At 43.1% G+C, this 12,571-nt stretch overlaps 1 protein-coding gene across 2 annotated transcripts in view; it reads right to left on the bottom strand.

The window, feature by feature from the left end:
* The window catches only part of MAP3K1 (mitogen-activated protein kinase kinase kinase 1), a 54,606-nt gene extending 42,820 nt beyond the window's left edge, over positions 1–11,786 (bottom strand). Inside the window, exon 1 of one of the 2 annotated variants that reach the window (XM_071731980.1) lies at positions 11,692–11,786. In XM_071731980.1, coding sequence (XP_071588081.1) covers positions 11,692–11,699 — 8 coding nt within the window. In that variant the 5' untranslated portion in view covers positions 11,700–11,786. Of the gene's footprint in view, positions 1–10,621; positions 11,165–11,691 lie in introns of those variants that run through there. The other variant, XM_071731979.1, reaches the window with a different exon arrangement.
* Between the last annotated feature and the right edge of the window lie 785 nt (positions 11,787–12,571).

The following is a 12,571-nucleotide window of genomic DNA, read 5'->3' as shown; positions in this document are numbered from 1 at the left end:
AGGTATCAGGAGAGAAAGTGACATGTTGGTTGTCTCAAGGTAACTTAGAGGAGAAAAGAGCAAGCTCTACATAGTATTTCCTATTTTCCAAATATTACTGTAAATGAACTTGAGGAGAGATTAAATATGCGAGACTGACAAATGCCAAAATCTTGCCCAATTATAGCCATAATGAAAGCTTTGACTACACTTAAGGTTACACTCTAATTATTTGTGGCTCCAAGCAAGAAAAAAAGTTTTTAAAATTTATTCAGGGAAAAATCCATAGGTCTGCTTTTACCTCTACCAAAAATTAATTTGTCATGTTTACTGCATAAGAAAACGTTTTGCAATCCAGAAGTAATGGTGTCTTCTTGCCCTGAGATTAACCAAAAATAATAAATGGAAAAAGAGCCTGTCCTTCCTTGAAGGTACCTGGTCCCATAACACTGGACAAGTCCTCCCAACAGAGACGAGACAAAGCACAGCTGCTGCAAACTAGTATAACCAGGAGACCTCTTCTGGACAGTTAACAATGTTTCACAGAGCTGAAAACGCTGCACTTCTACATATCAGTCTTCCACCTGCTTTGGGTATTCTTTCAGCCCAGTTTACCTATGTATTAATTGCATAAATCAAGGACATCTGTAGCCATTTTTGCTCCACAATCTCCAGCTTCATATAGGCTTCTTACTGATGGTAACTGGAGAAGGTGAGTTTGCTCAGTTGTCTTTCCATTACAAACATTAATTGAAAGAGAGCTGAATTATTTCCCAGTAAAACAGACGAAGCAAAGTTAATATTCTTTCAAAACCTGATGGCTCCTTCAGTATAGGTATTTACAGTTAACAAGGTCCTAAGTATATTAAAGAAAAAAAATAAGAAGGGAAAATAATTACATTCTCACTTTTGACAGTTTTCACTATTGCATCCTTTGAATTGGAATTTTAATCATGACAGTAACTCACCGTTTTTAGATTAATTCACAACTTGGCATGTTCCAAAACACTATCAGCATGGCCTAGGCAGAAGTTACTTGAGTGCTAAACTTTATGTAAACTGAAACACATATTTGTATGTGGAGATTCTGTTAAAACCAAGAGGTCTTGGCAGTCTGTAACACTACCAGATCTTGCGTCCTTTCTTCCAAGCACTAGAGACACCCCCTGATTGGAGCATCTGAGATGGTCCACCTTGCTAGTCCCATAACAAGATTTATGCAGCTGAGGGCCACAATATGTCATTATGAGCACAACAGGTTTTACACTATCATTGCTATCAGAGCTGATGAAAGAAGCTTTACTCAGAACCCTGCATTTTACTCAGATGAGGAGCACAGAGGGGTATTCAGGTCCTGATTTTCCTCTGAAATGGGATTCATGTTTTGAATTAAAACCAGATTAGAGAAGTTTTAGCTACTCCCTGATAAACCTTCCTTTATTTCAGCCTAAGGCACCAATACCACACATGGGATAGATACACAGGAAGTGAGCACCTGCACAAAGTATACCAATAAAGCCTATAAAGTTCCACCATTACACAAGGATTTTACTAAAGGGTCACTCAGAAGATTAAAACCTGTATTTTTGTTTAAGTCCCAACTATTTATGGTTATTTGGGTCTCAATTACTTATGCACATGCAAGTAGTTTAAAGACAGTAGAAATACTTACTTATATGCACAGCAAAGCTGCTGCCTGGAAAGAAGTAACTTAATTATTTGTCAAGTCAGAAAAAGTCAGATATCCATTTTGATGAAGCTCCTATATATGGTACAAGCCAGTGAATTTCTTACTAATTCCTCTTTCTAGCTCCTCAGCAGTCTACCCTGTAAGCTGATGGGAAGCCAAAAGCCTTAGAAGTTCTTTCTAGCTGAGCTCTTCCCTGCAGTCTTGATTTCCAGGGTCTACAGGTGGCCTGCCATGTCACTGGATCTGTACTCCCATTTGCAGTAAGTTTTTAAAAAAATACCAGAATACAATTCATACACAGGTGATTCCAAATTGCCAAAGCAACTGTCCTTCCCCACCTAGCTTTGCTAGGCATCCTTATTAATGGCAGAACCTTAAAATGCTGCCACAAACATGCAGCTCAGAGCAGTCCAAAACAAGTGAACAGTAGAGCACACTAATTTTCTGCTGAGGAACAATGGGGAATTACACCAGGACAAGGTGGTTTACCATTGTACCTGAACATGCTGGAACTTAGCCACATGTTTAAAAGACAAAACTAAAGATAAAGTAGTTGCTATCCTCACTGTACGTACATAAACTTTCTAAAAAGCTAATCAATATTTCAGAGGTTTCAATGCAAAGAATGTCCTTTCAAGGCCAAGTATAATTATACTCCAAATGAATTTAGAAAGATGAACACTAAAGTTTCATTATTTTAATATCATTAGAGAAAATATGAGAAGGATTTGGCTAAAGACAGTATCTTTGTGACTAATACCAGTTTTCACAAAGGTTTATGATGTTACTAACAAACTTAAATAACATATAAACCTCCAATGTGCAACAGCCAAGGAAAGTTATGGATACCAGTGTATTTGGTACAGTCAGTACACCTCTGAATGAGATGGCATCAAGACCTTTCCCAGCAACATCTCATAGGGCAACTCTCAGCAATTTCCTTCCTGCAATTAATTTCTGAAAGGTAAGTCCAGTTTCCACTGCAGAAAAAAAACTCCAGAAATTGTAAGAGAGCTTAAGAGAGCTTAAGAGTGCAGTCTGCAAACCCTGACTTCTCATTCCTTTTTGGACAGAAAGAAGTTTGACCTGAGAAATTCTCCAGGGCTGAAATGCCGAGCTCCCAGATACAAGGAAACCCTTTCTTCTTTCTGATTTTTTGACTGATCTGATCCTTTTAAACCATTTTCCCTATGTTTTCCATTCCCAAGTCACTTTGAACTACTGGTCATTGAAGTACCTATACATAGAAAAGGTTTAGTATTGTTTTTTAAAGAATTGAATCCTTCACTATCAACAGCATGGTTGATATGAGTGACAACAGTAACCACTCTGAATAGAGCCATCCTGATCTGCAGCAAAACCTAAAAAAAAACAGGCAGTCATAATATCCACTGTAACCCATTGCAGCAATTCTCTATTACCTAAGCCAAACACTTTGCCAACAGTTACTACTTCTTCTTAGCTTGCTGAGGTTATCAGAGTATGCCAGATTACAATACTGAACACATCCTTATATGAAAGCACCTTAAAATTTGCAGTTTCATTTCATGCCTTCTTGTATACAAGGCTGGAGGATGGGGGAGGGGAGGGAGGAAAGGACTAGGTAGGGCTAGGGTGTAACATCCCCTCTCTTCCCTCTGACACTGGCTTAAAACAAGCACAAAGAACCATCTGCATGTGTTTAATACCCTTTAATACCTCCTGCCCATGTGCCCCTGCTCTTCCTCCCAAGAGACTCTGGAACAGGTAAGAAACATGCAGTTGCAACTCTAGAGTAACATCTTATTTAGAAGAAGAAACTGGAACTCGGTTAATTTTAGGAAGATACCTGAAGAAGGCATGTACAAGCCAGTGTGAAGCCATATGTACCAGTTTAGGAGACCCTGGCCTAAAACTTGGATGTTCAAAGAGCAAGATAGTTCTGATGGTTACCAAGCCTTGCCTGAAGCCAACAGCCTGCAGGTCAGGGCAGGCAGATAGAAGCCCAGCTATGCTACGGGGCAGCGAAGAAGTTTCCACATTTGTCCAGCAGAAACCCCTGTGTCCTGGCACCTCCTGGAGCACCCAGTCAGGAGAAAGGAAACCTACTGTATCAAGGTGTTCATTAGAAACAGGTTTTAACTCTAAGTTCTGCATTTAACAAACTAATGTCTGTTCTGTATTTATAGAAAAGCTCATTTTCTGGAACTGTAGACAAACGTAATTGAAATAACTTGTTAAAAATAAATTTACACACTAATACAGTTTTGAGACGTTACATCCAGCTCCACTCTATTTGAAAACCAGCTGCTTGTATTTCTAATTCAAGTCTGAACTGCCCAAGAATTTTACACAACTATAGGTGCTATCACCTATTTTTTGTTTATAAGAACAATTCAGCAAAATTAATAAGCAATACAGATCCTCAATGTGAGACGTCCTTTCCCAAGTTTTAAAAACATGTTTCCAGTTTTCAAAAGAGCTTCCATGCTAGCTGCAACTGGAATACTTTCTTACATTGGGCAAACAACTATTTAGTCATAGTTTATGAATTTATAGAGTCATTTACATTAATTAAATAAATGTTGCAGATGTATTCTAAGGGAACACTTAAAATTGACTAAATACCTGGTGGTAAAGTTAAAACTTGTAACAAGAGACGAATTGGAAGAATATTAGTCTTATACCTAGCAACTCTGAGTCTGAAAACATGGAAACAATAAAAAAATAAAACAAAAAAACCTGATACTGACTACACATGATTTTTCAAAGTGTATGTTCAGCAGTCAGAAATCAAGGTACTGTCATAATTCAAAGCACTTAGAGTATTGTCTTAACCATGGTACAAACACACACTTGCCTGCTGGAGTATATTACTCAGACAAGCTCAGTAAAATCTACATGTACTGCAAAGTGGAGATCATTGCAAGTTTCACCCCACATTTGAGGTATCTGCACTTTGTATGCCTCTCCACATGCAGAACATTTAAATATTATCTGAAGATAAGGAGGAGATCCTATTATTCACTGAGCTCTGAAGCATCCCTTTTAAAGAATACAAAGAATTAATACAATAAAATTCTGCAGCCATTTAATGGCAACAGAGTGTGGGAGCTAACACCTACAATTTATTTTAAAAAATATCCCAAAACTGTTTCTCAGTGTGGCATAACATATTAGATTATTTTTCCTTCAACACTTAAAATAGCTACACCAAGCACTTTCAGAATTTGAAAGGAACAATTCTGAAGATACAAGCATGACAGTCATGCAGGACATACAAGAAATCCTCAAGGTGCAAGATGATATTTGAGAGAAATAAATGAAATGCATTATCTGTGGACCAAAACAACGGATTATTAGTTGTATTCCTTTAAGGGCTAACTAGCAGCTCACAAAAGGACCTGGCCACCATTGCTGACAGCTGAGCAAAGACTCATTTTGGTTTGCTCAGAAGCAAAATGACTGGGTCCTCAGAGGAGGATGGAAAAAAACTCAGAAAACAAAATGTCAGATGTAGTCTGCCTGTTTGGTCATCTGCCACTATGGTCTAGCAGACAACCAGTTTTCCAGTTTGCTCCCACCAGCCACTGTGACCCTGAGTAAGTTATAAGAAACTGCAGCATCAACAGCAGTGTGAACTTTATTGGTGAGAAATACTAGGTAAGAACTGAAGAGACATTTGGACCTGGTCCTTAAGGACATGATTTAGTAGTTGACTATGGTGGACTGGATGATCTTGGTTGGACGTCTCTTCCAACCTAAATATTTTGTGATTCTGTGATTTAATAAGCATACCAGAAGCCATTCCATTACAAATTAGAATACTAGAACAAGACAGACAAGAACACTATTATGTAATATTTCCATTGATGCTGTGAACAGTGTACACTTCAGGTGCACAAAATATGTGAAGACAGTGTAAAACAAAGTCAGACTGACTGAAATTCCAGTTTAATCTCACAGCAGAGACAGAGAAATACTCAGTTACACTCTAAGTTTCAAGGCGATAAAAACAAGCAACTTTCTGGGAACATCTTTAAATCGCTAATCAGATGCTGAGCACCATCAAAAAAGCAGATATTTGTGAGCAAAATGATGACTATATCAGCTTTTAAGAAGACAATTTCAAAACTTCAATATTCTTCCAGACAGAAGGTAAACAATTCTAAATAACTCTTAGCTATCAAGTATATAAAGCTGCTGGGTTTTTTAGGACATTTTTCAGCCAAGTTCCAACAAATATTTAAAAAACCTACCATATGACTCCAAAATCCCAAACCCTCTATTTTATATGCAACGGTTGGACCAAGTGATCCTTTCAGTCCCTTCCAACCTGGGATTATTCTAAGATTCTAAAAAACAAGCAAAACAAACAAAAAAACAAAGCCCAAGCAAAATTTAAAAAAAACCCAGACCCCACAAACCAAGAAACAAAAAAACCCCAAACAAAACCCCAAACCCTAAACCTCTCTTGCAGGAAAAAAACCTCAACAAGACTATTCACTACAGAGCAGGATTCTCCAGTTCTGCAGCATGGTGAGAAAGGAAATCGGAAGCGTCCTGCAGGCAACACTCTCAGCCTCCGGGTAAAGATAAAAAGAGGGAAGCAACAGAAAGCAACTTTCCATTTAACCTCGTTTTCCTAGTTATCTAGAGACAAGTAATGAAGCTCTCTTAGAGGCTTTCTGTCCAGTTTGCCTCGAGGAAAAGAATGAGCTCTAATTCTAGAAGTTTAAGTGAGAGCAGAACAGATAATAAGTAAAATAAAATAACCCTTGGGTCTTTGCAGAGAATCCTCTGAGAACACCACTAGTATTAGAAACTCAAAACTGATCTGTTCTTTAATTCACCACTGCTGCTTAAAACTGTATTTACAAGTTTGTTTAAAGCTATGTGGCAATGTATGATTGCTATTTTAGATGAGCTTAAGCCAAGTTTCATCAATAATGGAAGCTAGCAAAAGCCAACAGAAGCACTCCCACAGTCACCCGACCCCCAGCTGCTTGTTTCTATTCCGACTGCATCCTCTCAGGCATCGGGATAAACTTTTGCACAGATGCACCATCACCTTTAAATGACAACAAACACTTTAGCATACTGAAAGAAAAAGTTCAAATCCATCGCGAAAGGAAAAAAAATTATCTTCAAATCTCCTACTCCATGCATTCAACCTTTGCATAAGGCATCTACACACCTGTATCACACTGAGCAGTGCTTAGACTCCACTGAGTGTCAGTGAAGACTGAACCTTTAGTACCAGTAAATCCAATGAGACCGGGTGCTCCAGATCAGTTAGTTACCATCAATTTACTTGGCATAGGAACAAAGAAACTGCCATACCAGATCAGACCATTTAAGCAGAACCCTACCACTTGCAATAACTAAGACTGGTAAGAATCAGATATGGTAGAGAGGGTAAGTACCCTCAAGCCACAGAGCCCAGAAGAGGTAGAAAGTGACTTTTCTCCTACAGCAGTACCCAGCTCAAACTGGAAGCAGAAAATTTAGTGGCTTATTTAAGCAGCCTGTTAAAAATATGTAATATTTTAAAACCACCACAGACTTGGTTAAAACACATAAAACTGAAATTTAGTGTAGCTAAGAATAGCCAATGTCAAAATTAAGCCATATTTTTAACCTTAGCTATTTTTTTACAACAAAACCAGAAAAAGTTACCATAATTTAAGTAAAAAAGTCATAGTAAGAAAAAGCAAGTTAAGCCTTGGCCATGCTGTGCTTCTACTATACATGCTCTCCTCTGTACAGTCCAATGCCATGTTAAAGTATTCAGGTCCTTTGAAAGTCAAAGGTACTACAATTGATAAACAGAGTTAAACCTGACAGGTTTTTACTAGCACACTTGTACAGAGAGCCAGAAGTTGAGCTTCACAGTGTCTCTTTGGTGTCTCTAGCAGGTGTCAAACAGCAACTGCAGAAAATAGAGTATAAATATCTACAAAGATTGTCTTGCAGCTGAAATATTTGCCAAATCTGTCATACCTAGCACACTTTCAGACACTGAATTTTCAGGCAAGTCACATAGTACAGAGTTACTGTATGCAGAAGTAATTAATTACAGCATTTCCTGCTTTTCATTTTAAAAAAAGACAGTTATAGCAGCATAACTAACACTGCACTTAGTGATACAGTAGTCACCTACACCAAGAAAACTGTTAAGGTTGGAGAGAAGCATTTCTCTCAAGTTACAAAAAATAATACTCCTGTTATCACTGAACTCACTGTGTGAATCTTCCTATATAAGCCAAATCAATATACTGTCAGTACAGCTATGGGATAAAAGGTCCAAGTGCTTTACACTGTAGCTGCATTTCCTAATAGAAACTCTCTTCTCCACTTACAGTGAAATAGAAAAGATATCTTACAGATGTTAGCAGCTTTTAATGAAAATATCTGCTCTACAGGCTTGACAAGCAGAATACTTGAGATACTAAGAAAAAAGGCAGTAATTACATTTAGGACTTAACAGCAGAATCAATTTTCCTTCTTGGCTTCATTCTGAAGCCCATACAGGTCTTCCAGTATAAACAGAAAATCTATTTAAAAAGAAAGTTACTGTAATACCAATGAGACTGATAGGGGCACTTTGGAGCAAGCACAGAATCTTTTAACTAGCAGTAGATTCTTACAGGAAACTACCGTATATAAAACCAGAATGGAATACTTCCATACAACACATTATTTTGAGCAGATTTGCCCCTTAAATTGTCTGGGCAAAAGCTGCATGCACACCTTTACCGTGTAACCTACTGTTACATACAAACTAACTTCCCCAAGTCAATTAATATTACAAAAAGGAGAGAGAGAGAGATGTTTTTAATTCTTGATATGGCCTGACAAAGTAGTGCTTCATCTGTTTACTGGTAACACAATATACAGAATTACTGAGATACTCTACACACACATTTATAGGATATTTCTAAAGAACGATCACTATTAATGTTGTAATGTGTTTTCAACTGTATTTATGATCAATTCAAAGCAGACTAGCTCACTAAAACACTGAAGAGAAAAGCACTTGGCATTTAGTATCTTCCATGATTTGTTAACATTCCTAGTCAAATGTCAGTGCACTTAGGAGAAGGGTTTTAACTTGTACACACACCCAAAACACTGACTTGTCCAAATGCAGGTACTTAAAAGTAAGCAAAACTGTCCATGTGAAAGGAAAAAATTCCACAGCTGCTATGTCATTGCTGTTGTAGGATTGACTAACAAGGGTGGACTCAGTTTTTCAGCATCGATGCAACATATGTTGACCTGCCTGAATCTCTAATACTAATCCTAACTCCCGCTTGGTATCACCATGAGACTGAAGTGTTTTAAACATGTTCTAACACCGATTCTTTATTTTCTCTGAACGCCATGAAACTGGTTACAAGATACAGTACATTATCACTTAATTACTTGATAAAGACATCACTAGGAGACATAATAAGACAAGTTATATGCTAAAACTCATACATTATTTTCACCTACCCAAAGCACTACATTTCCCACTTAGTCTTCTCTGGGGCATTTCTTATCTGTTACAACCACTTGTTGTAACAACAAGCATTTTTACACTGCTCTAGAAATAGAATAAAACCCATCTGATCTGCAGAGAATTCATATAAACATGACATTAGTCTAGAAAACAGTTATTACAGTAGCTCCATAGTAAGTCAACCTTTAAAAAAATATCCTTCAAGTATAATTGATACAAGACAAAACTGAAAAGGATACACAAGTAATGTGTCCAAACTGGAACTAGCCAGACAAACTGTAAGGTTCTTGGATGCTAATACCAAGTCTTTAAACTGCTTAGTCCATTAAACTACCAACTTCACATCAGAATTTGTCACTACTGCAGGGCCTTCTCACACCCACACACTGACTAGCAAGTGCACATTAAAGTTGAAGTACAAGCTCTGAAGTACTTGAACTGATTCACCATGGACTAGAGTTTGCTTTCATCTTGAATAGTTCTACAGGTATCAAGTATGCAGTATATGGGTTTCCCAGAAACCTCAAGAAAATGGACTTATCAAGTAAACCATACAAACAGCAAATGTGGGCTACGAACACCATGGCACTAACTGAGACCACCGAACTGTATCATTTAGACTGAGCCATCATAAAATTACTTTCCCTTGGATAAAAAGAAGGCATTTATGCTTGAAAGCCTTTTCCTTCCCTTGCCAAGAGCTCAATAAATCAGTTCTGCAATATCACGATGCCGCAAATCGGAATTAAGATTTCGGAAGTAGTTTTGTTTTTCGTTTTTTTTAAATAAAATAATTAAAGCACACTCATTTCTGTTTAGCAGACCGCAGAAGCACTGCGGAGGGCAGCCAGGGACTGGGTGAGCACCCGGCGGAGGAGCACAACGGCCTCCTGCAGTACGACGCAGTCCGCACCCTGCCCCGGCTCCGCAGAACCGCGGTACGAGCCAACGGGCTCGGCTGGCCCCGGGACCCAATGGCTGACACATCCGGCCCCCGCCACCACCCCGAACTCTTACTTCCAAGCCTTTACGGACTCCAGAACAAGTTAAACCACTCGCAAACACACGTCAGCCCCCCTACTCCCCGCGGCTCGCCCCCTCGCAGCCCCAACCCGCTCCACCGGCGACGGCTGCTGGGCCCCGCGCAGCCCCGCGCTGCTGACAGCTGCGGGAGAGAGGCCGGCAGGACGGCCCGGCCCAGTGGCCACACTTCCTGCACCCACGCACCTGGGGTCTCCGCACGCCAGGGGAAGACAGAAGGGAGTCCTGCTCACCGCGCCTCAGCGCTGCGCGCCGCGGGCAACTCATGCCGCCCCCGCATCCGCTACCGGCCCGCGGCCAGGCGGTGACCAAGCGCCCACGAGGGGGAACGGGACGCCGGACCCGAGACCTCCCCGCATGAATAGCTCTGTCACCGGCGCTGTTACCCGCCGCCCCCGGGTTCGACCACTGTTAGTTCCCCTCACCTCGCGGGGGGGGACTGTTCCATCCTCCGCTCCACGGCAGGGTCGGTCCCGGCCGGACTCCTCGCCGGCAGCGGCTCCAGAAGCTCGGCACAGCGGCTGGGGGAGGCAGCCGGGCTGGCAGGGCTGGACCGTGGCGGCCCGGGCAGATAATGTAGCAGCAGCGTCTCGGGGGGCTCCGGAGAGGAGCAGGAGGAGGAGGATGCGGTCGGGGCCGCAGAGAGGAAGAGGGGCGCCTCGGGCAGCCGGTCCAGCTCCACGCTCCGCACTTTGCGCAGCTGCTTCCGTCTCCAGTCAGAGCGCTGCTCCCTGCAGCCGCCGCCGCCACCCCCCTCTCGCAGGAGCCCACCGCCGCTCCCAGCGACGCTCCCCGCGGCCGTGTTCCCCTTCAGGCTCCCGCAGGCGGCGGCGGCGGCCACCTCCGCGCCGCTGCCCGATGATAATCCCGACGACGAGGCGCGATTCCCCGCCGCCGCCGCCATTTTCTCTAGCGGGTCACATCGGGCTCCAGAAGATCAAGAGCAGGCAGCTCTCCGACCCGCTAAGGAAACGGCGTTGCCTGCGCAAACAGCGTAGGGAGGGGGCGGGAGGCAGGCGCGGATTGGTGGCGGGGGATGAACGGGGTGGGACGGGCACCCATAGGTGCAGCGGGGTGGGGCCTCGAGGCGCCCCGCCCGCCGCCCCCACGCAGGTGTAGGCGGGTGGTGGGAGCCGCGCCCGCTCGCGAGGTGCCGGGGCCGGGCTGCGCTGCTCCCGGTGAGAGCGTCCCCACCCCCACACCGCCATTCCCACATGTGGAAGAGCAGCGGGGGTTCGGTCGCTCCGCGGCTCGGGTCAGCCGCTGGCTGGTGGGGAGCTGAGAGGCGGGGAACCCGTTCGCGAAACTCGGGCCGGCTCCGCCCTAGCTCGCAGCACCCTCGCTGTCTGCCCCCTCCCCCCGGCACCCCCAAAACTTCCCCAGGCAGCGTTCTCCCCGGGAGCCGGCCGAGGTGCGAGGCGGGCGGGCGTGCCTGCGGTGCTGCCCCCTGCGCTGCAGAGAGCAGCCGGGAAATCGCTGCCGTGCCCGAGCTTACCTGCTCATTCCTTGCTGGGCTTAGTAAGAAATTCAATGCACTTCGCTTCCCGCAGCCTTCAGGCGTCCTTCTGCCGGCTGTCCTCACTGGGCAGGCGCCGCTTCAGCCGTCCGCGGATACTTTTCCATGTCTGTAACTACTGAGAAGCGCTGGCGTCTCGTCGGAGCGCACCCGAGTCCCTGCGAGCGCACGTACACACATCCAGCTGGGATCCCGCCTGGCATACACACCTACCGCTGCGGCTGATTCCCAAGAGACTGAGAGAGAGAGGAGAGGCAGGAGACATCACATGACCACAACCTTGGGGAGGTCGAAGTAAAATTTGCTCTCGGTCTAGCTTTCCACTGAACCAGAACTGGGTGGTTTTGCTTTCAGTCTCCGACCTGCAGGGAAGGGCCTTAGAATTCTGCCAGAAGGCCATATAATGCTGTCAGAAATCTGCCGTTTTGCTGCCCTTAAACAAGCCTACCTCTTTGAATGCTGATTTAATATGAGATGAGGAAAGGAAAACTAAATGTAGCTATACATGTCACGCTGTTTTGAGGATGGTCTGATTTTGGATACAGCAGAAGTTGGTTGAAAGCTGAGGATCTAATGCTTATTTCTCAGAATTTGGAATGAATTGCTCAAGTGTAACATTAACTAACCATCTCAACTATGCTATTATAAACAGAAAAAAAAAAACCTTCTGGGATTTATTAAGGACTTGTCACACTTGATTATTAGTATGGGCCCTTTACAGGGATCACTGCCCTGATCTGAAGCACTGGTTGAGTGAGATGTACCTCCTACAAGCAGCAGGTTCTTCCTTGCCTTCCTTGCACGTTATCAGATGCTGAGGTGTAGGGTCTTTGCTGAAGGATGTAATAAGCAGCTTAGA

This window comes from Heliangelus exortis, chromosome Z, assembly GCF_036169615.1.
Source record: "Heliangelus exortis chromosome Z, bHelExo1.hap1, whole genome shotgun sequence".
Lineage (NCBI taxonomy): Eukaryota > Metazoa > Chordata > Aves > Apodiformes > Trochilidae > Heliangelus > Heliangelus exortis.
This window is presented reverse-complemented; position numbering and strand designations above follow the sequence as displayed.